The 27,759-nt window shown below is 43.0% G+C and overlaps 1 protein-coding gene across 1 annotated transcript in view; it reads left to right on the top strand.

The window, feature by feature from the left end:
• LOC106598107 (probable G-protein coupled receptor 158) overlaps positions 1-27,759 on the top strand; it is a 114,925-nt gene that overhangs the window by 64,635 nt on the left and 22,531 nt on the right. Inside the window, exons 6-7 of the mRNA XM_014189180.2 lie at positions 10,757-10,866; positions 21,880-22,118. Of these exons, the coding sequence (XP_014044655.1) occupies positions 10,757-10,866; positions 21,880-22,118 (349 nt within the window). The remainder of the gene's footprint in view (positions 1-10,756; positions 10,867-21,879; positions 22,119-27,759) is intronic.

Here is a 27,759-nt window from a genome sequence, read left to right on the forward strand (position 1 = left end):
CAACATGACATAGTAGAAATGTTACATAGTAACAACATTACATGGTAACAATGTTACATGGTAACAATGTTACATGATGGTAACAGCATTACATGGTACCAACGTTACATAGTAACAATGTTACATAGTAATAACATTACATAGTAATAACATTACATAGTAACACCATTACATGATAATAACATTACATAGTAACAACATTACATAGTAATAACAGTACATGGTACCAATGTTACATAGTAACAACATTACATGGTAACAATGTTATATAGTAGCAACATTACATAGTAACAACATTACATGGTGACAACGTAACATAATAACAACATTACATGGGAACAATGTTATGCTCTGGGAGAACTCACCATGTTTTTTACTGTATGTCATTTAGGTGCATTACACACAAATGGGTAAGTAAACCTAAGCCTATCAACTATGGTTTGGGTGCCATCATACTGTTGAGATATATACTTTTAGACCAGGGGTGGCCAACTATTTTAGACCAGGGGTGGCCAGCTCTTTTAGACCAGGGGTGTCCAGCTCTTTTAGACCAGGGGTGGCCAACTATTTTAGACCAGGGGTGGCCAGCTCTTTTAGACCAGGGGTGTCCAGCTCTTTTAGACCAGGGTTGGCCAGCTCTTTTAGACCAGGGGTGGCCAGTTCTTTTAGACCAGGGTTCCAACACTCTTTTAGTCCTGTGTGGCTCAGTTGGTAGAGCATGGTGTTTGCAACGCCAGGGTTGTGGGTTCAATTCCCATGGGGGACCAGTACAGGAAAAAAATGTATGAAATGTATGCATTCACTACTGTAAGTCGCTCTGGATAAGAGCGTCTGCTAAAATGTAAATGTAGACCAGGGGTGACCAGCTCTTTCAGACCAGGGTTCCAACACTCTTTTAGACCAGGGGTGACCAGCTCTTTTAGACCAGGGGTGGCCAGCTCTTTTAGACCAGGGGTGGCCAGTTATTTTAGACCAGGGTGACCAGCTCTTTTAGACCAGGGGTGGCCAGTTATTTTAGACCAGGGTGACCAGCTCTTTTAGACCAGGGGTGGCCAGTTCTTTTAGACCAGGGGTGGCCAGCTCTTTTAGACCAGGGGTGGCCAGCTCTTTTAGACCAGGGGTGGCCAGCTCTTTTAGACCAGGGGTGACCAGCTCTTTTAGACCAGGGGTGACCAGCTCTTTTAGACCAGGGTGGTCAGTTCTTTTAGACCAGGGTTCCAACACTTTTTTAGTCCTCTGTGGCTCAGTTGGTAGAGCATGGTGTTTGCAACACCAGGGTTGTGGGTTCGATTCCCATGGGGGACCGGTACAGGAAAAAAATTTATGAAATGTATGCATTCACTACTGTAAGTCCCTCTGGATAAGAGCGTCTGCTAAATAACTAGAATGTAAATGTAGACCAGGGGTGACCAGCTCTTTTAGACCAGGGGTGGCCAGCTCTTTTAGACCAGGGGTGACCAGCTCTTTTAGACCAGGGGTGGCCAGCTCTTTTAGACCAGGGGTGGCCAGCTCTTTTAGACCAGGGGTGACCAGCTCTTTTAGACCAGGGGTGGCCAGCTCTTTTAGACCAGGGTGTCCAGCTCTTTTAGACCAGGGGTGACCAGCTCTTTTAGACCAGGGGTGGCCAGCTCTTTTAGACCAGGGGTGACCAGCTCTTTTAGACCAGGGGTGACCAGCTCTTTTAGACCAGGGGTGGCCAGCTCTTTTAGACCAGGGGTGACCAGCTCTTTTAGACCAGGGGTGGCCAGCTCTTTTAGACCAGGGGTGACCAGTTCTTTTAGACCAGGGGTGGCCAGCTCTTTTAGACCAGGGGTGGCCAGCTCTTTTAGACCAGGGGTGGCCAGCTCTTTTAGACCAGGGTGTCCAGCTCTTTTAGACCAGGGGTGGCCAGCTCTTTTAGACCAGGGGTGGCCAGCTCTTTTAGACCAGGGGTGGCCAGTTCTTTTAGACCAGGGTGGTCAGCTATTTTAGACCAGGGGTGACCAGCACTTTTAGACCAGGGGTGACCAGCTCTTTTAGACCAGTGTTCCAACACTCTTTTAGACCAGCACTCTTTTACACAAAGTTTAATATTCCATTGTGGTATGTGTGTAAAGCTATTTTGTAGGCAAACTGAATGCGCACAACAGTAAACACATAATCTCATAGATAACCTCACCTGAATACCATATTCATAATACCATATTCATACCATATTCACCAGGGGTGGCCAGCTCTTTTAGAACAGGGGTGGCCAGCTCTTTTAGACCAGGGTTCCAACACTATTTTAGACCAGGTGGGGCCAGCTCTTTTAGACCTGGGGTGGCCTATTATTTTAGACCAGGGGTGGCCAGCTCTTTTAGACCAGGGGTGTCCTATTCTTTTAGACCAGGGGTGGCCAATTATTTTAGACCAGGGGTGGCTTGCTCATTAAGACCAACGGTGGCCTACTCTTTTAGACCAGGGGTGGCCAGCTCCAGTCCTCAATGTTTCTGTACCCCTGAAAAACATCACAAAGATGACAGCTCTATCTTGGCTATTCCTACACTGAAGTGGAGTGACTATCCCCCCTAAAATATCTCATTCCCCTTTTCACCTCTTCTGCCACAGGTCCCAGGAACTTCTCACTCCAATGTCCTCATTGCACCCTGGGTATCTCTGTCTCTCTCTCTGTCTTGCTCTCTCTCTATTCAACTTAATTCAAAGGGCTTTATTGGCATGGGAATTATATGTTCACATTGCCAAAGCAAGTGAAATAGATAATAAGAAAAAGTTAAATTAACAATATAAAATAAACAGTAAACATTACACTCACAGAAGTTCCAAAATAATTATTATTTTGGTGGCTATATACAGTGTTGTAACGATGTGCAAATAGTTAAAGTACAAAAGGGAAAATAAATAAACATAAATATGGGTTGTATTTACAATGGTGTTTGTTCTTCACTGGTTGCCCTTTTCTTGTGGAAACAGGTCACACATCTTGCTGCTGTGATGTCACACTGTGGTATTTCACCCAGTAGATATGGGAGTTTATCAAAATTGGATTTGTTTTCAAATTCTTTGTGGGTCTGTGTAATCTAAGAGAAATATGTGTCTCTAATATGGTCATACATTTGGCAGGAGGTTAGGAAGTACATCTCAGTTTTCACCTCATTTTGTGGGCAGTGTGCACATAGCCTTCTCTTGAGAGCCAGATCTGCCTACGGCGGCCTTTCTCAATAGTAAGGTTATGCTTACTGAGTCTGTACATAGTCAAAGCTTTCATTACTGTTGGGTCAGTCACAGTGGTCAGGTATTCTGCCACTGTTCAGGGCTAAATAGTATTCTAGTTTTCTCAGTTTCTTTGTTAATTCTTTCCAATGTGTCAAGTAATTCACTTTTGGTTTTCTCATGATTTGGTTGGGTCTAATTGTATTGCTGTTCTGGGGCTCTGTAGGGTCTGTTTGTGTTTGTGAACAGAGCCCCAGGACCAGCTTTCTTAGGGGACTGGAAGGTTTGGGAATCGCTTCCTTTTAGGTGGTTGTAGAATTTGTGGAATTTAACGTCTCTTTTCTGGATTTTGAAAATAAGCGGGTATCGGCCTAATTCTGCTCTGCATGCATTATTGGTGTTTTACGTTGTACACAGAGAATATTTTTGCATGCAGAGTCTCAATTTGGTGTTTGTCCCATTTTGTGAATTCTTGGTTGGTGAGGGGACCCCAGACCTCACAACCATAAAGGGCAATGGGTTCTATAACTGATTCAAGTAATTTTAGACAGATCCTACTTGGTATGCCTTTTGTTGGCAAAGAAGGCCCTTCTTGCCTTGTCTCTCAGATCGTTCACAGATGTGTGCAAGTTACCTGTGGCGCTGATGTTTAGTCCGAGGTATGTATAGTTTTTTGTGTGCTCTTGGGCAACGGTGTCTAGATGGAATTTGTATTTTGTGGTCCTGGCAACTGGACCTTTTTTGGAACACCATTATTTTTGTCTTACTGAGACTTACTGTCAGGGCCGAGGTCTGGCAGAATCTGGGCAGAAGATCTAGGTGCTGCTGTAGGTCCTCCTTGGTTGGGGACAGAAGCACCAGATCATAAGCAAACAGTAGACATTTGACTTCAGATTCTAGTAGGGTGAGGCCGGGTGCTGCAGACTGTTCTAGTGCCCTCGACAATTTGTTGATATACAGTGCCTTTGGAAAGTATTCAGACCCCTTGACTTTTTCTAGATTTTCTGTTTTATGTTATAGCCTTTTTCTAAAATGCATTAAATACAAAAACATCCTCAGCAATCTACACACAATACCCCATAATGACGAAGCGAAAACAGGTTTTTAGACATTTTTGCAAATGTATTTAAAATAAAAAACAGAAATACTTTTTGCATAAGTATTCAGACCCTTTGCTATGAGACTCAAAATTTAGCTCAGATGCATCCTGTTTACATTGATCATCCTTGAGATGTTTCTACAACCTGATTGGAGTCCACCTGTGGTAAATTCAATTGATATTTATTATTATATTCCATTATTTGGAAAGGCACACACCTGTCTATATAAGGTCCCACAGTTGACAGTGCATGTCAGAGCAAAAACTAAGCCATGAGGTAGAAGGAATTGTCTGTAGAGCTCCAAGACAGGATTGTGTCGAGGCACAGATCTCGGGAAGGGTACCAACAAATTTCTGCAGCATTGAAGGTCACCAAGAACACAGTGTTCTCCATCATTCTTAAATAGAAGAAGTTTGGAACCACCAAGACTCTTCCTAGAGCTGGCCGTCCGACCAAACTGAGCATTCGGGGGAGAAGGGCCTTGGTCAGGGATGTGACCAAGAACCTGATGGTCACTCTGACAGAGCTCTAGAGTTCCTCTGTGGAGATGGGAGAACCTTCCAGAAGGACAACCATCTCTGCAGCCCTCCACCAATCAGGCCTTTATGGTAGAGTGGCCAGACGGAAGCCACTCCTCAGTAAAAAGCACATGACAGCATGCTTAGAGTTTGCCAGAAGGCACTTAAAGACTCTCAGACCGTGAGAAACAAGATTCTCTGATCTGATGAAACCAAGATTTAACTCTTTGGCCTGAAAGCCAAGCGTCACATCTGGAGGAAACCTGGCACCAGTCCTATGGTGAAGTATGGTGGCGGCAGCATCATGCTGTGAGGGTGTTTTTCAGCGGCAGGGTCGAGGCAAAGATGAACGGAGCAAAGTACAGAGAGATCCTTGATGAAAACCTGCTCCAGAGTGCACAGGACCTCAGACTGGGGACGAAGGTTCACCTCCCAACAGGACAATGACCCTAAGCACACAGCCAAGACAACGCAGGAGTGGTTTCGAGACAAGTCTCTGAATGTCCTTGAGTGGCCCAGCCAGAGCCCAGACTGGAACCCGATCTAACATCTCAGGAGAGTCCTGAAAATAGCTGTGCAGCAACGCTCCCCAACCAACCTGACAGCTTGAGAGGATCTGCAGACAAGAATGGGAGAAACTCCCCAGATACAGGTGTGCCATGCTAGTAGTGTCATACCCAAGAAGACTTGATGCTGTAATTGCTGCCAAAGGTGCTTCAAGAAAATACTGAGTAAAGGGTCTGAATGCTTATGTAAATTAAATGTAGTTAATTTTATTAATTAGCTAACATTTCTAAAAACCTGTTTTTGCTTCGTCATTATGGGGTATTGTGAGCAGATTGATGAGGGGAAAAAACTATTTAATCATTTTTAGAATAATGGCTGTAGGTTAGGTTGCTGTTGACACATATCCAGCGGTAGTTATTGGGTTCAAATGTGTCTCCACTTTTGTGGCTTGTGGTGATCAGTCCTTGGTTCCAAATACTGAGGAAGATGCCAGAGCTGAGCATGATATCTATCTCTCTCTCTCTCTCTCTCTCTCTCTCTCTCTCTCTCTCTCACTTTCTTTCTCTCTCTCACTTTCTTTCTCTTCCTCCCCTTCCCTCTCTTTCTTTCTCTTCTTCCCCCTCCCTCCCACCCTCTCTATTTTTCTCTTCTTCCCCCCTCTCTTTTTCTCTCGTTCACTTCCCCTCTCTCTCTTTCTCTCTCTTTCACTTCCTCCCTTCTCTTTCGCTCTCTTTCTCTTCTCCCCCCTCTCTCTTTCTCTCGTTCACTTCCCCCTCCCTCTCTCTTTCTCTCTCTTTCACTTTCCCCTCTCTCTCTTCTTCCTCCCCCTCCCTCTTTCTTTCTTGCTCTCACTCCCCCTCCTTTCTCTATCTACTTCTTTCTATTTCTCTCTCTTCCTCCCCCTCCCTCTCCGTTTCCCTTTTTCACTTCCCCCTCTCTCTTTCACTCCCCCCTCTCTCTTTCTCTCTCTTTCTCTTCCTCTCTTTCTCTCTTTCACTTCCCCCCTCTCTCTTTCTCTCTTCCTCTTCTTCCCCCTCCCTCTCTGTTTCTCTTTTTCACTTCCCTCTCTCTTTCTTTCACTCTCTCACTCCCCCTCCCTTTCTCTCTCTTTCTCTCACTCCCCCACCTCTCTTTCTCTCACTCTCCCACTCTCTATCTCTCTTTCTCACTCTCTCTCTCTCTCTCTCTCTCTCTTCCACAGTGATGTACTCTCCTCCTGCTGCTGCTGTTACTCCAGCCTCAGCTTGGTGCAGCTGCTCCACTGTGGCGCTCAATGCATTTTTAAAGAGTCCATCAAGTTCTAGCGCAACTTGTTTTAAAAATAAATCTGCTGATTAATTTATTGGGCGGAGTTGGGGGTATATGGGAGGAGAAAGAAGAGGGATCCACCTTAGCTGGGTGATGCTGGAAACAAACATGAAGCCCCCTTCCGTTCGCTCCTTTCAGGGTCCCCCCTTCCATTCGCTCCTTTCAAGATCCCCCCTTCTGTTCGCTCCTTTCAGGGTCCCCCCTTCCGTTCGCTCCTTTCAGGGTCCCCCCTTCCGTTCGCTCCTTTCAGGATCCCCCCTTCCGTTCGCTCCTTTCAGGGTCCCCCCTTCCGTTCGCTCCTTTCAGGATCCCCCCTTCCGTTCGCTCCTTTCAGGGTCCCCCCTTCCGTTCGCTCCTTTCAGGATCCCCCCTTCCGTTCGCTCCTTTCAGGGTCCCCCCTTCTGTTCGCTCCTTTCAGGGTCCCCCCTTCTGTTCGCTCCTTTCAGGATCCCCCCTTCCGTTCGCTCCTTTCAGGATCCCCCCTTCCGTTCGCTCCTTTCAGGATCCCCCCTTCCGTTCGCTCCTTTCAGGGTCCCCCCTTCCGTTCGCTCCTTTCAGGATCCCCCCTTCCGTTCGCTCCTTTCAGGGTCCCCCTTCCGTTCGCTCCTTTCAGGGTCCCCCCTTCTGTTCGCTCCTTTCAGGATCCCCCCTTCCGTTCGCTCCTTTCAGGATCCCCCCTTCCGTTCGCTCCTTTCAGGGTCCCCCCTTCTGTTCGCTCCTTTCAGGATCCCCCCTTCCGTTCGCTCCTTTCAGGATCCCCCCTTCCGTTCGCTCCTTTCAGGATCCCCCCTTCCGTTCGCTCCTTTCAGGATCCCCCCTTCCGTTCGCTCCTTTCAGGGTCCCCCTTCCGTTCGCTCCTTTCAGGGTCCCCCCTTCTGTTCGCTCCTTTCAGGGTCCCCCTTCCGTTCGCTCCTTTCAGGGTCCCCCCTTCTGTTCGCTCCTTTCAGGGTCCCCCCTTCTGTTCGCTCCTTTCAGGGTCCCCCCTTCTGTTCGCTCCTTTCAGGGTCCCCCCTTCTGTTCGCTCCTTTCAGGGTCCCCCTTCCGTTCGCTCCTTTCAGGGTCCCCCCTTCTGTTCGCTCCTTTCAGGGTCCCCCCTTCCGTTCGCTCCTTTCAGGAACCCCCTTCTGTTCGCTCCTTTCAGGAACCCATGCCAGTTAGACTCCACTGGATATTAGGTGTGTGTGTGTGTGTGTGTGTGTGTGTGTGTGTGTGTGTGTGTGTGTGTGTGTGTGTGTGTGTGTGTGTGTGTGTGTGTGTGTGTGTTTGTGTGTGTGTTTGTCCTAGTTTTACCTCTTGTTTGGGACGTGGTGTATTTTGACCTGTCATGGAGGACTGTTGGACGTGCTGTTCTATGTGGACAGGGCTTGTTGACAACACATAAAACTAAGACTAGCCAGAGGTCATCAGTACAGTGAGAGGGCCAGTCTATGGAGAAGAGGTCGTGATGTTGTGTGTGTGTGTGTGTGTGTGTGCGTGTGCGTGTGTGTGTGTGTGTGTTTGTGCGCATGGTACACTTAGGACACTTCCCAAAACTGTGGATCTTTCATACACTGCGTATTTAAATCCCTAGACTGTGGGTGTAACTATTCGGCTAGCACACCTGACCCTGCGAGATGAGAGACGCATGACTCAAAGCTTTGCACACATTTCCTATTTACCGTGTTTGATATAACACACTTTGGGTAGAGGATTAAGAATGCAGGCAACTTCTGTTGTTGCATCTATGAAAAGCCTGTGCTGCTTATGAATGGCCTATGTATGGCTTATGAATGGCCCATGTACGGCTTAAGAATGGCCTAGGTATGGCTTATGAATTTCCTATGGTTGGCTTATGTATGGCTTATGAATGGCCAATGTACTGCTTATGAATGGCCTAGGTATGGCTTATTAATGTGATATGAAGTCCTTATGCAGGTACCCTTCAGCGAAAGTATCACCAACATTTTCTCCCAGTGAATTCTGCAGCTTAATGAGTCCTCGTCTCATATCAATGGAAGTGTGATATGTGCTTCATGCGTTGCTTGGCACTGAGCCATTGTTTCATCCCATCCGGGGAGAGACATTCCCCCGTTTGCGAGTTTAGCTGGTTGCCAATCAGCGACAGATGTTCTGCTGTCTGGGATGGGTGTCTGTCGCTCTGCTTAATTATAGAGGATACCTGCCATCTCTCAAACTGCCACAGTGCACCATGGGACTTGGAAGTGGATAAATTGCAAGGTATAGTGTAGAGCAGGGTTCCCCCAACTGGCGGCCAGCGGGACGAATTTGGCCCGCGGGTGGTTTTATTTGGACCCCCCACGTTTTGGAAAGGCCATCACATTTTTTTCCCAGGGATAGGTTGTGAGTATCGTAGAATAGTCCAGATCCTGGTTGACATACTAGTTGCATGGTTGACATACTAGTTGCATGGTTCATATTTCATAGCGGTTGAATTCACAATATAAGGTTAGGGGATAGGTTGTGAGTATCGTAGAATAGTCCAAATCCTGGTTTTTTGTTGTTGTTATTTTGCTGAAAGCAAAGCAGTTTAGTCTGTGGAGCTGGAACAACAGCTCAACTTGAGGATTCTCAAATATGTAGACTAGCCCTGGCATGGTTGGCATACTAGTTACATGGTTAACATACTAGTTACATGGTTGACATACTAGTTACATGGTTAACATACTAGTTACATGGTTGACATACTAGTTACATGGTTAACATACTAGTTACATGGTTAACATACTAGTTACATGGTTAACATACTAGTTGAATGGTTGACATACTAGTTACATGGTTAACATACTAGTTGAATGGTTGACATACTAGTTACATGGTTAACATACTAGTTACATGGTTAACATACTAGTTACATGGTTAACATACTAGTTACAGGGTTAACATACTAGTTGAATGGTTGACATACTAGTTGAATGGTTGACATACTAGTTACATGTTTAACATACTAGTTGAATGGTTGACATACTAGTTGAATGGTTGACATACTAGTTACATGGTTAACATACTAGTTGAATGGTTGACATACTAGTTACATGGTTAACATACTAGTTGAATGGTTGACATACTAGTTACATGGTTAACATACTAGTTGAATGGTTGACATACTAGTTACATGGTTAACATACTAGTTGAATGGTTGACATACTAGTTGAATGGTTGACATACTAGTTACATGGTTAACATACTAGTTACAGGGTTGACATACTAGTTAAATGGTTGACATACTAGTTACGTTGACATACTAGTTAAATGGTTGACATACTAGTTACATGGTTAACATACTAGTTGAATGGTTGACATACTAGTTGCATGGTTCATATTTCATAGCGGTTGAATTCACAATACAAGGTTCTCCGTCTTGAGGGTTAAACCCAAACAGTTCAAATTGTCACAATACATTGCATATTCAGTATGGGGTTTATAACACAAATATATTTTAGTCATGTGAGATGTGATATTTGTGATTCTGCAGCTGCTGGAATACATAATGAAATAAGTATGTTAACATACAGAAGCTGAAAGCAAATACGCGTTCCCCTTGGTTCAGTTCACCATCCAGTGCCTCCATCCAACTATTAACAAAAGCTGAAGTTTTGTCAGCAAGGCAGAAAGAGAAATGGGGGCGCCCGATGCCTCAGTGATGTTTAGTTCTATCTGCCTAGGGAGAGACTACAGTTGAAAATTTGCTGTCTGGCACACAATCTGGCACCTTCACAAAAATACTTGATTAATGTGCATTTTCCCTGTCACATAAACCTACAGTTATAATGTAGTGGCCTAGGGTGGTCCAGCTTCTGGATCACATTTACTATGCACTGCTGTGAGCATGGGTTTGAATCCAACCCACTGCTCTAGCGTTTACATTTTAGACATTTCTATCCAGTAGTGAGTGAATATATTTTAATACTTACTTTTCTACTGTTCCCCTGTGGGAATCAAACCAACAACCTTTCCCTGCAAATGCCATGCTGTACCAACTGAGCTACACGGGACTACACTCTCTCCTGTTTCACTACCCTGTCTAATAAACAGGAACATTACTAAAGAAGTAGGACTACTTCTGTTAAAAAAAATTTTAAAAAACGGAAGTAGAGTATAATGAGAGTAATGTGGATCTCCCCTTCTGTTTAGGTGATGATACTGTACTTCAGCCCCAGCGTGTTGCGCTGTATCCTCCTGAGATGGGTGCGTCTCCTGGGCTTTGCCACAGCCTACGGAACAGTGATCCTGAAGCTTTACAGGTTTGCTACAGGTCTACTTTCTAGTACAGGTCTTTCACATGGGGTGTATTCATTAGTACACGCCGTATGCAAAATGCTTTGCACCGTGGTAAACGTTTTGCAACTGCATATTTGGGTAGGTTCCTCTCTGTTTCGCCCCGTTTGGTTCCTATTGAATATACCCAAGCTGTATCATGCAGAAATCAATCCCATAATATGGTACTGGTACTCCCTGTATATAGCTCCACATTGTTCTGGTACTGGTACTCCATGTACACTGCTCAAAAAAATAAAGGGAACACTAAAATAACACATCCTAGATCTGAATGAATGAAATAATCTTATTAAATACTTTTTTCTTTACATAGTTGAAAGTGCTGACAACAAAATCACACACAAATAATCAATGGAAATCCAATTTATCAACCCATGGAGGTCTGGATTTGGAGTCACACTCAAAATTTAAGTGGAAAACCACACTACAGGCTGATCCAACTTTGATGTAATGTCCTTAAAACAAGTCAAAATGAGGCTCAGTAGTGTGTGTGGCCTCCACGTGCCTGTATGACCTCCCTACAATGCCTGGGCATGCTCCTGATGAGGTGGCGGATGGTCTCCTGAGGGATCTCCTCCCAGACCTGGACTAAAGCATCCGCCAACTCCTGGACAGTCTGTGGTGCAACGTGGCGTTGGTGGATGGAGCCAGACATGATGTCCCAGATGTGCTCAATTGGATTCAGGTCAGTCCATAGCATCAATGCCTTCCTCTTGCAGGAACTGCTGACACACTCCAGCCACATGAGGTCTAGCATTGTCTTGCATTAGGAAGAACCCAGGGCCAACCGCACCAGCATATGGTCTCACAAGGGGTCTGAGGATCTCATCTCGGTACCTAATGGCAGTCAGGCTACCTCTGGCGAGCACATGGAGGGCTGTGCGGCCCCCCAAAGAAATGCCACCCCACACCATGACTGACCCACCGCCAAACCGGTCATGCTGGAGGATGTTGCAGACAGCAGAACGTACTCCACAGCGTCACCAGACTGTCACGTCTGTCACATGTGCTCAGTGTGAACCTGCTTTCATCTGTGAAGAGCACAAGGCGCCAGTGGCGAATTTGCCAATGTTGGTGCTCTCTGGCAAATGCCAAACGTCCTGCACGGTGTTGGGCTGTAAGCACAACCCCCACCTGTGGACGTCGGGCCCTCATACCACCCTCATGGAGTCTGTTTCTGACCGTTTGAGCAGACACATGCACATTTGTGGCCTGCTGGAGGTCATTTTGCAGGGCTCTGGCAGTGCTCCTCCTGCTCCTCCTTGTACAAAGGCGGAGGTAGCGGTCCTGCTGCTGGGTTGTTGCCCTCCTACGGCCTCCTCCACGTCTCCTGATGTATTGGCCTGTCTCTTGGTAGCGCCTCCATGCTCTGGACACTACGCTGACAGACACAGCAAACCTTCTTGCCACAGCTTGCATTGATGTGCCATCCTGGATGAGCTGCACTACCTGAGCCACTTGTGTGGGTTGTAGACTCCGTCTCATGCTACCACTAGAGTGAAAGCACCGCCAGCATTCAAAAGTGACCAAAACATCAGCCAGGAAGCATAGGAACTAAGAAGTGGTCTGTGGTTACCACCTGCAGAACCTCTCCTTTATTGGGGGTGTCTTGCTAATTGCCTATAATTTCCACCTGTTGTCTATTCCATTTGCACAACAGCATGTGAAATTTATTGTCAATCAGTGTTGCTTCCTAAGTGGACAGTTTGATTTCACAGAAGTGTGATTAACTTGGAGTTACATTGTGTTGTTTAAGTGTTCCCTTTATTTTTTTGAGCAGTATATATACAGTACAAGTCAAAAGTTTGGCTTTTCTACATTTTAGAATAATAGTGAAGAAGTCAAAACTATGAAATAACACATATGGAATCATGTAGAAACCAAAAAAAAGTGGTGTTTGGTAAGCCATCATTGTAAGTAAGAATTTGTTCTTAACTGACTTGTTCACTGACTTGTTAACTGACTAGTTAAATAAAGGTTAAATAAAAAAATTATAAAAAATAAACAAGAATCCGAATATATTTTATATTTGAGATTCTTCAAAGTAGCCACCCTTTGCCTTGATGACACCGTCGCACACTCTTGGCATTCTCTCAACCGTCTTCATGAGGTAGTCACCTGGAGTGCTTATCCAACAGTCTTGAAGGAGTTCCCACATATGCTGAGCACTTTTTGGCTGCTTTTCCTTCACGCTGCGGTCCAACTCATCCCAAACCATCTCAGTTGGGTTGAGGTCGGGTGATCGTGGAGGTCAGGTCATCTGATGCAGCACTCCATCACTCTCCTTTGTGGTCAAATTGCCCTTACACAGCCTGGAGGTGTGTTTTGGGTCATTGTCCTGTTGAAAAACAAATGATAGTCCCACTAAGCGCAAACCAGATGGGATGGCGTATCGCTGCAGAATGCTGTGGTAGCCATGCTGGATAAGTGTGCCTACAGTGTCACCAGCAAAGCACCCCCACACCTGCTCCATCCTTCACAGTGAGAACTGGGGCAGCAGGGTAGCCTAGTGGTTAGAGCGTTGGACTAATAACTGCAAGGTTGCAAGTTCAAATTCCCCAGCTGACAAGGTAAAAATCTGTTCTGCTCCTGAACAGGCAGTTAACCCGCCCCCTAGGCTGTAATTGAAAATAAGAATTTGGTCTTAACTGACTTATCTAGTAATTAAAAAAACACACATTGCAGATGTAACAGTTGTTAAAATACATTGTGAATTTCACCAGCTTCATATGTTAATATAGCATGTTGATGTGTTATTACGCATCCTGGGAATAGAGTAGTGTTGACTTATGTTTTGCCCTGCATCCTGGGAATAGGGGAGTGTGTACTTACGTTTTGCCCTGCATCATGGGAATAGAGTAGTGTTTACTTACATTTAGCCCTGCATCCTGGGAATACAGTAGTGTTTACTTACGTTTTGCCCTGCATCATGGGAATAGAGTAGTGTTTACTTATGTTTTGCCCTGCATCCTGGGAATAGGGGAGTGTGTACTTACGTTTTGCCCTGCATCCAGGGAATAGAGTAGTGTTTACTTACGTTTTGCCCTGCATCCAGGGAATAGAGTAGTGTTTACTTACGTTTTGCCCTGCATCCAGGGAATAGAGTAGTGTTTACTTACGTTTTGCCCTGCATCCTGGGAATAGGGGAGTGTGTACTTATGTTTTGCCCTGCATCCTGGGAATATAGTAGTGTTTACTTATGTTTTTCCCTGCATCCTGGGAATAGAGTAGTGTTTACTTACGTTTTGCCCTGCGTGCTCGTGCTCAAATAATTTTGATGCACTATGAGAGGTAGGCACGCTTTTTCTGTTGTCTTCAGAAAAGTTTGATTCCTTTATGCACAAAGTCATACCCACAATGTTTTGTTCATGAATAATGTTGTATATTTAGAGGTTACTCATAAGTGGATGGTATTGTTAAGATGCAATTGTAATTGTACTTTTAGGATGACATTAACATTCTGAATTCAACATGTGGTTACTAGCTAGCTAAGATGCTGTATGTGTGAACGATGGCTAGCTCCTCGACTGATCCCAGTCCATTGTATTGTGCGTCTGTTGTAGAAAGAGACGACGATTCGTAGAACATATTTGTGCTTTACAAATGTTTAGTCTTTTCTTTTGGATGCAGAGAGTGAATTCTGATTCATTAAAACAACCTGATCTCCCAAGTCCACGTCTATAGTCTCAATCAACCACACACAACGCAGAGCTACAGCGGTGCCAGTACAGTGCCGGTTACTTGGAGATCATCCGTTCACCTACTCTGCATCTCACAAAGATACAGCGGTTGGAACCAAACATTTCACATTTGGACTCATCAGACCAAAGGACAGATTTCCACTGGTCTAATGTCCATTGATTGTGTTTCTTGGCCCAAGCAAGTCTCTTCTTCTTATTGGTGTCCTTTGGTAGTGGTTTCTTTGCAGCAATTTGACTATGAAGGCCTGATTCACATAGTCTCATCTGAACAGTTAATATTGAGATGTGTCTGTTACTTGAACTCTGTCAAGCGATTATTTGGGCTGCAATCTGAGGTGCAGTTAATTGATGATTTCTGAGGCTGGTAACTCTAATGGACTTATCCTCCACAGCAGAGGGGTGGCAGGGTAGCCTAGTGGTTAGAGCGTTGGACTAGTAAACGAAAGGTTGCAACTTCAAATCCCCGAGCTGACAAGGTACAAATCTGTCATTCTGAACAAGGCAGTTAACCCACTGTTCCTAGGCTGTCATTGAAAATAAGAATTTGTTCTTAGCTGACTTGCCTGGTTAAATAAAGGAAAAAAAGAGTTAACTCTGGGTCTTCCTTTTCTGTGGCAGTCCTCATGAAAGCCAGTTTCATCATCGTGCTTGATGGTTTTTGCGACTGCACTTGAATAAACGTTAAAAGTTCTTGAAATTTTCCGCATTGACTGACCTTCATGTCTTAAAGTAATGATGGAGTGTAATTTGTATTTGCTTATTTGAGCTGTTCTGGCCATAATATGGACTTGTTATTTTACCAAATAAGGCTATCTTCTGTATACCACCCCTACCTTGTCACAACACAACTGATTGGCTCAAATGCATTAAGAAGGAAAGAAATTCCACAAATTAACTTTTAACAAGGCACACCTGTTCATTGAAATGCATTCCAGGTGACTACCTCATGAAGCTGGTTGAGAGAACGCCAAGAGTGTGCAAAGCTGTCATCAAGGCAAAGGTTGGCTCCCTTGAAGAATCTCAAATCTCAATTATATTTTGATTTGTTTAACACTTTTTTGGTTACCACATGATTCCATATGTGTTATTTCATAGTTTTGATGTCTTCACTATTATTCTACAATGTTGAAAATAGTCAAAATAAAGAAAGGCCATTGAATGAGTAGGTGTGTTCAAACTTTTGACTGGTACTGTAGCTCCACATTGATCTGGTACTGGTACTCCTTGTAAATAGCTCCACATTGATCTGGTACTGGTACTCCTTGTAAATAGCTTCACATTGATCTGGTACTGGTACTTCCTGTATATAGCTTCACATTGATCTGGTACTGGTACTCCTTGTAAATAGCTTCACATTGATCTGGTACTGGTACTCCCTGTATATAGCTCGACATTGATCTGGTACTGGTACTCCTTGTAAATAGCTTCACATTGATCTGGTACTGGTACTCCCTGTATATAGCTCGACATTGATCTGGTACTGGTACTCCCTGTATATAGCTCCACATTGATCTGGTACTGGTACTTCCTTATATAGCTCCACATTGATCTGGTAGTCCCTGTATATAGCTCCATAGTGATCTGGTACTGGTACTCCCTGTATATAGCTCCACATTGATCTGGTACTGGTACTCCCTGTATATAGCTCCACATTGATCTGGTACTGGTATTCCCTGTATATATCTCCACATTTATCTGGTACTGGTACTTCCTGTATATAGCTCCACATTGATCTGGTACTGGTACTCCCTGTATATAGCTCCACATTGATCTGGTACTGGTACTTCCTGTATATAGCTCCACATTGATCTGGTACTGGTTCTCCCTGTATATAGCTCCACATTGATCTGGTACTGATACTCCCTGTATATAGCTCCACATTGATCTGGTACTGGTACTCCCTGTATATAGCTCCAAATTGATCTGGTACTTCCTGTATATAGCTCCACATTGATCTAGTACTGGTACTCCCTGTATATAGCTCCACATTGATCTGGTACTGGTTCTCCCTGTATATAGCTCCACATTGATCTGGTACACCATGAATATAGCTCCACATTGATCTGGTACTGGTTCTCCCTGTATATAGCTCCACATTGATCTGGTACTCCCTGTATATAGCTCCACATTGATCTGGTACTGGTACTCCCTGTATATATCTCCACATTGATCTGGTACTGGTACTCCCTGTATATATCTCCACATTGATCTGGTACTGGAACTTCCTGTGTATAGCTCCACATTGATCTGGTACTGGTACTCCCTGTATATAGCTCCACATTGATCTGGTACTGGTACTCCCTGTATATAGCTCCACATTGATCTGGTAGTGCCTGTATATAGCTCCATATTGATCTGGTACTGGTTCTCCCTGTATATAGCTCCACATTGATCTGGTACTGGTACTCCCTGTATATAGCTCCACATTGATCTGGTACTGGTACTTCCTGTATATAGCTCCACATTGATCTGGTACTGGTACTCCCTGTATATAGCTCCACATTGATCTGGTAGTCCCTGTATATAGCTCCTCATTGACCTGGTACTTCCTGTATATAGCTCCTCATTGATCTGGTGCTGGTACTCCCTGTATATAGCTCCACATTGACCTGGTACTTCCTGTATATAGCTCCATATTGATCTGGTACTGGTTCTCCCTGTATATAGCTCCACATTGATCTGGTACTGGTACTCCCTGTATATAGCTCCACATTGATCTGGTACTGGTACTCCCTGTATATAGCTCCACATTGATCTGGTACTGGTACTTCCTGTATATAGCTCCACATTCATCTGGTACTGGTTCTCCCTGTATATAAATTCAACTATATTGTAGTTTCATTCTTCTGTATTTAATTGTATTACTCTTGTGTTAGTGTTTTATGTTTATTGTTGGGAAGGGTTCGTATAAAACTGGAATTTCACGGTGAAGTTTACACCAGTTGTATTCGGGGCATGTGACAAATAAAATGTGATTTGGCCAAATGAGATAACTTCTGCAGTGTTCTGCCTAGAACTTTCTGTCTTTTCTCCCAATGATTTTTCCCAATGATGCTCCTTAATGAGTTTGCCCTGTAGAGTGCCCTCCAATAAACAGGTTCCTCTCAGAATTGGTCCTGGTTTGCCATCGTTCTATTTTGCTCCTTAGTAGTCAAAGTGAGAGGACAGTGGCATAGGTAGCACTTTACATTCTCAATCACACAGAGCTACCTACTGTAGCATAGAGTTTTCTCCACTCTCCTCTGGAAATTGACTTGGCTTTCATGTTGGCCTTTTTACATTTCGCAGAGACAGCAGAGAACAACTCAATCTGATCAAGTGTGTGTAAGAAATTGTGTGTGTGTGTGTGTGTGTGTGTGTGTGTGTGTGTGTGTGTGTGTGTGTGTGTGTGTGTGTGTGTGTGTGTGTGTGTGTGTGTGTGTGTGTGTGTGTGTGTGTGTGTGTGTGTGTGTGTGTGTGTATTGTCCACTCCCACTTCAGTTAATATAATTTTGTGAGTGCAGAAAATAGGGGGCCAAAGGGCAGCCTGCTACTTCCCCTGACAAAATTACAATTCAAGTTCCTCATGGTGTGATGGGCTTGAAACCTAACCTTAGTGTCAGTTCAATATAGGAGAATCCCACACAGATATCAAAGATGAGGTAGGATCAATCATGGTCTATCCCTCAGAGACCCCAGAGGTTGAAATAGCTCCTTATATCTATGCTAATCTAGCCCACACTTCAGAGAACACACTGTTGCTAGCTCCTGCAAGGGTCTTTCAGCAGGAGTATAGGAGAAGTAATAGCGGAAGCCGTTACATTGATGACTGATAGCAGTGGTAGAAGGAATAATGCAGTGTAATGAATGTTATCAGTGGTAGAAGGAATAATGCAGTGTAATGAATGTTATCAGTGGTAAAAGGAATAATGCAGTGTAATGAATGTTATCAGTGGTAGAAGGAATAATGCAGTGTAATGAATTCTAACAGTGGTAGAAGGAATAATGCAGTGTAATGAATGTTATCAGTGGTAGAAGGAATAATGCAGTGTAATGAATGTTATCAGTGGTAGAAGGAATAATGCAGTGTAATGAATGTTATCAGTGGTAGAAGGAATAATGCAGTGTAATGAATGTTATCAGTGGTAGAAGGAATAATGCAGTGTAATGAATTCTAACAGTGGTAGAAGGAATAATGCAGTGTGATGAATTCTAACAGTGGTAGAAGGAATAATGCAGTGTAATGACTTCTAACAGTGGTAGAAGGAATAATGCAGTGTAATGAATGTTATCAGTGGTAGAAGGAATAATGCAGTGTAATGAATGTTATCAGTGGTAGAAGGAATAATGCAATGTAATGAATGTTATCAGTGGTAGAAGGAATAATGCAGTGTAATGAATGTTATCAGTGGTAGAAGGAATAATGCAGTGTGATGAATTCTAACAGTGGTAGAAGGAATAATGCAGTGTAATGAATTCTAACAGTGGTAGAAGGAATAATGCAGTGTAATGAATTCTAACAGTGGTAGAAGGAATAATGCAGTGTAATGAATTCTAACAGTGGTAGAAGGAATAATGCAGTGTAATGAATGCTAACAGTGGTAGAAGGAATAATGCAGTGTAATGAATGTTATCAGTGGTAGAAGGAATAATGCAGTGTAATGAATTCTAACAGTGGTAGAAGGAATAATGCAGTGTAATGAATGATATCAGTGGTAGTAGATAAAAAGTGGTTGCAGTAAAAGTAGTGTCGCTTGTGTCAGTTACATAATCAGTAGAATAAATAATGATAGGGATGAATAGCAGTAGTTTCCCAATGATGTCTTGATCATTTCATGAAAAATATATCTTTACCTTGATGGGTTCGGATTTCTAAACTTTAAATATTGTTAATCATCAGTTACAATAGAGACATGAAGGGTGCCATAGTCTAGGGTCTACACCAGAAGTTAATGCTTATCTGTAGGAGGAATGTATATGGTGGAGGCAAATAAGCTTGGAATGTACTGAGTGGAGGGAAAGACGATGACATGTTGGCAGGCACTGATAATGGTGGAGAGATGTGGTTTAGTGAGGAAGGGTGTCGAGGTCAGGTCACATTAAGGGAGAAGGAACAGTTTGTTGCCCGCATCACTTAACTTCCTGCCAAGTAAAGATGTAGGAGGAGAAGGAGGAGACTCCACCCAAATTGGGGTATATACAGTGAGGGAAAAAAGTATTTGATCCCCTGCTGATTTTGTACGTTTGCACACTGAAAAAGAAATGATCAGTCTATAATTTTAATGCTAGGTTTATTTCAAAAGTGAGAGACAGAATAACAACAAAAAAATCCTGAAAAACCCATGTCAAAAATGTTATACATTGATTTGCATTTTAATGAGGGAAATAAGTATTTGACACCTCTGCAAAACATGACTTAGTACTTGGTGGCAAAACCCTTGTTGGCAATCACAGAGGTCAGACGTTTGTTGTAGTTGGCCACCAGGTTTGCACACATCTCAGGAGGGATTTTGTCCCACTCCTCTTTCTATGGGATTAAGGTCTGGAGACTGGCTAGGCCACTCCAGGACCTTAATGTGCTTCTTCTTGAGCCACTCCTTTGTTGCCTTGGCCGTGTGTTTTGGGTCATTGTCATGCTGGAATACCCATCCACGACCCATTTTCAATGCCCTGGCTGTGGGAAGGAGGTTCTCACCCAAGATTTGACGGTACATGGCACCGTCCATCGTCCCTTTGATGCGGTGAAGTTGTCCTGTCCCCTTAGCAGAAAAACACCCCCAAAGCATAATGTTTCCACCTCCATGTTTGACGGTTGGGATGGTGTTCTTGGGGTCATAGGCAGCATTCCTCCTCCTCCAAACACGGCGAGTTGAGTTGATGCCAAAGAGCTCCATTTTGGTCCCATCTGACCACAACACTTTCACCCAGTTGTCCTCTGAATCATTCAGATGTTCATTGGCAAACTTCAGACGGGCATGTATATGTGCTTTCTTGAGCAGGGGAACCTTGCGGGCACTGCAGGATTTCAGACCTTCACGGCGTAGTGTGTTACCAATTGTTTTCTTGGTGACTATGGTCCCAGCTGCCTTGAGATCATTGACAAGGTTCTCCCGTGTAGTTCTGGGCTGATTCCTCACCGTTCTCATGATCATTGCAACTCCACGAGGTGAGATCTTGCATGGAGCCCCAGGCAAGGGAGATTGACAGTTCATTTGTGTTTCTTCCATTTGCGAATAATCGCACCAACTGTTGTCACCTTCTCACCAAGCTGCTTGGCGATGGTCTTGTAACCCATTCCAGCCTTGTGTAGGTCTACAATCTTGTCCCTGACATCCTTGGAGAGCTCTTTGGTCTTGGCCATGGTGGAGAATTTGGAATCTGATTGATTAATTGCTTCTGTGGACAGGTGTCTTTTATACAGGTAACAAACTGAGATTAGGAGCATTCCCTTTAAGAGTGTGCTCCTAATCTCAGCTCGTTACCTGTATAAAAGACACCTGGGAGCCAGAAATCTTTCTGATTGAGAGGGGGTCAAATACTTATTTCCCTCATTAAAATGCAAATCAATTTATAACATTTTTGACATGTGTTTTTCTGGATTTTTGTTGTTGTTATTCTGTCTCTCACTGTTCAAATAAACCTACCATTAAAATTATAGACTGGTCATTTCTTTGTCAGTGGGCAAACATACAAAATCAGCAGGGGATCAAATACTTTTTTCCCTCACTGTATACTACCACTGGAGGAACCATGTCTTTGTCTTATGCAGCTGTTTTTTTTATTACCTTTATTTAACTAGGTAAGACAGTTCAGAACAAATTCTTATTTTCAATGACGGCCTAGGAACAGTGGGTTAACTACCTTGTTCAGGGGCAGAACGTCATATTTTTACCTTGTTAGCTCGGGGATTCGATCTTGCAACCTTTCAGTTACAAGTCCAACGCTCTAACCGCTAGGCTTACTGCCACCCCAATGGGTGAATAAACTTGGTCTAAACTTTACTAATCGTCCGTGATTTTTACTAGGTTCATTTAGAGCCTAACAACCTGTTTGTAACAGATACCAGTTGGTTGTAATCTGGTTGTGACAGCGACCAGTTGGTTGTAATCTGGTTATATAATAGACCAGTTGGTTGTAATCTGGTTATATAATAGACCAGTTGATTGTAATATGGTTATATGACGTCTTCTCAACGAGAACCATAAAACCCTAAAATGACACTATTTGACGTCACGTGCCAAATGTTGCCTGCTGGGATTTGGGAACAGAAACCACCCTTCTCTCTCTTCTCTCCTCCAGAGTGCTGAAGGTGTTCCTGTCCCGTACGGCACAGCGGACGCCCTACATCACCAGCTGGCGGGTGCTGCGTCTGCTGGGGGTCATCCTGCTGGTGGTGCTGTGGTTTCTGGTGGCCTGGACCTCGGCCGTGTGTCAGACACCTGACCGTACGTCGGCCCTCATTGATGTGGGCCTCACCCCTGACGGGCTGCAGTTCAGCATGTGCCTGCTGGACCGCTGGGATTACATGATGGCAGTTGGTGAGTTGTGACGGAAGTGTGGACCCCTTGTCAATACCACTAGTCAATAACCAAGTGGGCAAACTGGTTGAAATGACATCGTTAAAGCCAGAAAATGATTGAAATGATCAAATAAAATCAAGCTTTATTTATACAGCACATTTCAGACATGGAAAGCAAAAAAATAACAGAAAATAAATTATAAAAAACTAGGAAAATGAAAACTGAAATATTTACTACACAAACTTAGGAGGATAAAAAAACTAAATAATAATAATAAAAACTGAAAGACAAAAAAGTACACTAAGGAAAAAAAAGCAAGGCTAAAGAGGTGTGTTTTTAGATCTCTTTTAAATATGTCCACAGTTTCAGCCCCCCTCAGGTTCTCTGGCAGGCTATTCCAGAGGCTGGGGGCATAATAACTAAAGGCTGCCTCTCCATGCCTCTTGGTACAAGGCTTTGGGATAGTTAAAAGGCCAGTGACAGAGGATCTGAGGGTGTAGTGGACAGTCATTGTTATCATATATGATATTATAAATACCTCACGTCACTCGTAATAAGACTAAGCAATTAGCCTATTAAAATGTTTATCTGACTCCATGAAGATAATAACTACAAACAAGCATTAGGCAATGAGATGATGTTGACTAGCAAGAATTGGTCTGGGAATTGTCTATATCAAAGACAAATATTTAATTAACATTGTACAATTAATGGGTTCACATGCAAGGCATAAATTAAGTTAAGCTTTAACAAGCATTGCAAGTCATTATTCCAAGCAGGACAAAGCACGAATAAAGAGATGCTTACTAGGCCTGCGTCCTAGAAGCCTAGTAAATTCCTACAAGCATTTCGCTACAAGCAATAACATCTGCTAAATATGTGTATGTGTATTATTTTGATTTGATGAGAATTGATCATACAACCTTAATCCATGGCTGGAAACAGGATCAGAGAAAGAACAAAGGCATGTAATTCCATTAATAACATCTGAAGGTGTAACCTTTCAACCCAAAACCAACCACCATTGACCAATCAAACAATACCAAGTTGACAGTAACCTCAACACTTCCAGGCCCAATCTCCACAGAGTGTCACAGCATCTAAAGGCTTGTGTGGGGGATGAGACCAATGTAAATAAGACAGAATTCCTGGACCATAAAAACGTTTTGCATAGAGATCATACATCCATATACAGTGCCTTTGGAAAGTAATCAGACCCTATGTCTTTTTCCACATTTTGTTACGTTACAGCCTTATTCTAAAATGTATTAAATAAAAAAAATATCCACATCAATCTACACACAATACTCCAGAATGACAAAGTGAAAACAGGTTTTTAGAAATTTTTGCAAATGTACCAAAAACTAAAATTGAAATATCTTATTTACATAAGAATTCAGACTCTTTGCTATGAGACTCGAAGTTCTCGAAGCTCAGACTCGAAGCTCAGGTGCATCCTGTTTCCATTGATCATCCTTGAGATATTTTCGACAACTTAATTGGAGTCCACCTGTGGTAAATTCAATTGATTGGACATGATTTGGAAAGGCACACACCTGTCTATATAAAGGTCCCACAGTTGACAATACATGTCACAGCAAAAACCAAGCCATGGGGTTGAAGGAATTGTCCGTAGAGTTCCGAGACGGGATTGTGTCGAGGCACAGATCTGGGGAAGGCTACCAAAACATTTCTGCAGCTATGAAGGTCCCCAAGAACACACTTGCCTCCATCATTATTAAATAGAAGAAGTTTGGAACCACCAAGACTCTTCCTAGAGCTGGCCGCCGGGCCAAACTGAGCAATCGGGGGAGAAGGGCCTTGGTCAGGGAGGTGACCAAGAATCTGATGGTCACTCTGACAGAGCTCTAGAGTTCCTCTGTGGAGATGGGAGAACCTTCCAAAAGGACAACCATCTCTGCAGCACTTCAGGCCTTTATGGTAGAGTGGCCAGACGGAAGCCACTCTTCAGTAAAAGGCACATGACAGCCCTCTTGGAGTTTACCAAAAGGCACCTAAAGGACCAAAATTGAACTCTTTGGCCTGAATGCTAACCGTCACATCTGGTGGAAACCTGGAACCATCCCTACGGTGAAGCATGGTGGTGGCAGCATCATGCTGTGTGGATGTTTTTCAGCAGCAGGAACTGGGAGACTAGTCAGGACCGAGGGAAAGATAAACAGAGCAAAGTACAGAGAGATCCTTGATGAAAACCTGCTCCAGAGCGCACAGGACCTCAGACTGGGGCGAAGGTTCACCTTCGAACAGGACAACGACCCTAAGCACACAGCCAAGACAACGCAGGAGAGGATTCGGGACAAGTCTCTGAATGTCCTTGAGTGTCCCGGCCAGAGCCAGGACTTGAACCCGATCGAACATCTCTGGAGAGACCTGATAATAGCTGTGCAGCAACGCTCCCCAACCAACCTGACAGAGCTTGAGAGGATCTGCAGAGAAGAATGGGAGAAACTCCCCAAATACAGGTGTGCCAAGCTTGTAGCTTCATACCCAAGAAGACTTGAGGCTGTAATGGCTCCCAAAGGTGCTTCAACAAAGTACTGAGTAAAGGGTCTGAATACTTGTGTAAATGTGCTATTTTTTTATTATATAGATTTGCAAAAATGTCTAAAAAACATTTTTTTCTTTGTCATTATGGGGTCTTGTGTGTAGATTGATGAGGAAAACATTTTTTTAATCCATTTTAGAATATGGACGTAACGTAACAAAATGTGGAAAAAAGTCAAGTGGTCTGAATACTTTCTGAATGCACTGTACTGTAGCATCAGAGTTATCCTCAGGGAACAAGTTTCAGATAGAAACCAGGATAATATGGTATTATTCTATCATATAGTATTATTCTATCATATAGTATTATTCTATCATGTAATATAGTATTATTCTATAATATAGTATTATTATATCTTATAATATAGTATTATTCTATAATACAGTATTATTATATCATATAGTATTATTATATCATATAATATAGTATTATTATATCATATAGAGCTCCCTTGTGGCTCAGTTGGTAGAGCATGGTGTTTGCAACGCCAGGGTTGTGGGTTTGATTCCCACGGGGGACCAGTACGGGGGAAAAAAAATAAAAAATGAAATGTATGCATTCACTACTGTAAGTCACGGTGGATAAGAGCGTCTGCTAAATGACTAAAATGTAAAAATATAGTATTATTCTATCATATAGTATTATTCTATCATATAATATAGTATTATTCTATCATATAATATAGTATTATTCTATCATATAGTATTATTATATAATACAGTATTATTATATCATATTATATAATATAGTATTATGATATTATATAGTACTATATCATATAGTATTATTAAATCATATAGTATTATTATATCAAATAATATCGTAGTATTATATCATATAGTATTATTATATCATATTATATAATATAGTATTATTCTATCATATAGTATTATTATATAATATAGTATTATTCTATCACTCCTTCTCTGGATACTATAGCAGAGATGCGTTTTAGCCCCTAAGAGAGGGAAGGGCTGATTTGTCCTTTGGCATTGTCCTGTTCCTGGACCATTTGCCATGCAACTCCAGCTCAACTTCAGAGCACATAAATTAGGCCAAGCCTAGAAGGGTACTGAGTACATAACTTAAAAGCATGTCTGACATGTATTGGGGTGCACAATCGCGGACTGATTTAAAAACCAATAGAATAATCTTAAAATGTATTCTAAAACTCACAGGCAGTCAGTGCAGAGACCTTAAACCCGGTGTAATGTGTGCTCTCCGTCTGGTCTTGGTCAGTACCCACGCTGCAGCATTCTGTATGTTTTGAGGCTGACCAAAAGCTTTCTTGGGTAGACCAGACAAGAGAGCATTACAGTAGTCAAGCCTGCTTGTAATAAAAGCATAGATGAGACTCTCTGTATCAGCCTGAGAGAGAAACGGACACACCTTGGCAATGTTCCTCAGGTGGTAAAAAGCTATTTGTCACATTCCTAATGTGTGATTCGAAATTGAGTTCAGAATAAAAAATTACAGTTTTTTTACCTGGTGTTTTATCTTTCTTGACGTGAATTAAAATGTGCGGCCAGATTCTCACTCTGTGCTTTGGCTCCAACAATAAGAACCTCTGTCTTGTCTTGATTTAGAGGAAGTTGTGAGCCATCCAAGTATTTAAATCACTAATACAGTCTAGTAATTTATCCATGGAGCTTAAAATATCTGGTGGCACAGAAATGTAAAGTTGTATATCGTCTGCGTAGCAGTGAAAATCAATGCTGTGCTTTCTGATAACGCTGCCAAGGAGTAACATAAATACACTGAACAGTACCGGATCCAAAATAGAACCTTGTGGAACACCACATGTGATATGTATTTTCTCTAAGTTATGTTCACCAAAGGTGACAAAAAACTTTTGACCGGTTAAATAGGTCCTAAACCAATTTAGAACTGGACCAGAGAGGCCAACCTACCTCTCCAGTCTGTCCAGACATGGTCAACAGTGTCGAATGCAGCACTTAAATCCAAGAGTTCAAGGACAGAGAGCTGTTTGGCGTCTGTGTTGGCTCTAAGATCATTTACCACTTTAACCAAGTCTACTGTGGTGGACACGAAAACCAGATTGGAATTTTTCTAAAATACAGTTGGTACTTAAAAATCATTTAGGTGTTTGAAAACCAATTTCTCCAGAATGTTGCTTAAGAAAAGGGAGGTTGGAGATTGGCCGAAAATTGCTAAGAGCTGAAGAATCTAGATTACTTTTCTTCAGAAGGGGTTTCACCATAGCAGTTTTTATTGCCTGTGAACAGGGAGAGATTAACAATAGCTTGCAGTTCTTCAGATATGCAATTAAAAACTGTTTTGAAGAACGTGGTGGAGATAAGCCATCTACCTGCCTTCTCAATTTTAAGTTGTGATATCACTTTCCTATCACTTTCAGTCAGGCAGGTACAGGATGGCAGGCAGGAACAGGACAGGCAGAAAGGTCAGAACTGGGAAGACTAGGAAAACTAGAGCACAGGAAACATGGGAACATGCTGGTAGGACTTGACAAGACGAACTGGCAACAGACAAACAGAACACGCAAGTATAAACACACAGGGGATAATGAGGGAAGATGGGAGACACCTGGTGGGGGGTGGAGACAAGCACAAAGACAGGTGAAACAGATCAGGGTGTGACACTACCAGAAAAATGGGTCTGTTCCTTATTTTGTGATGGCAGCCTGCCAAAATATAGATAGAAGCCTTCTACAAGTTCTCATCTAACTAACCATGTATAGGTTTATTCCAAGTTTCATTGTTTATTTAACTAGGTAAGTCAGTTAAGAACAAATTCCTATTTTCAATGATGGCCTAGGAACAGTGGATTAACTGCCTTGTTCAGGGGGAGAACGACAGATTTTTATCTTGTCAGCTCAGGGATTCAATCTTGCAACCTTTCGGTTACTAGTCCAACGCTGTAACCACTAGGCTACTTGCCGACCCTTGAATAGTGTTAGTTTAAACAGAGCTACACCTCACACCTTTGCCTGCTGTTATATTGATTTCAGTGTGATATCCATGGAAGTGATTAACAAAACAACGTGTTGCGTTACACTTATGGCATTGCCGATCCACGTGAATCAAAATGCAACATTCCAAAATGTACAGTAGC

The sequence above is a fragment of the Salmo salar genome, chromosome ssa03 (genome assembly GCF_905237065.1).
Source record: "Salmo salar chromosome ssa03, Ssal_v3.1, whole genome shotgun sequence".
NCBI classification, from domain to species: Eukaryota; Metazoa; Chordata; class Actinopteri; order Salmoniformes; family Salmonidae; genus Salmo; species Salmo salar.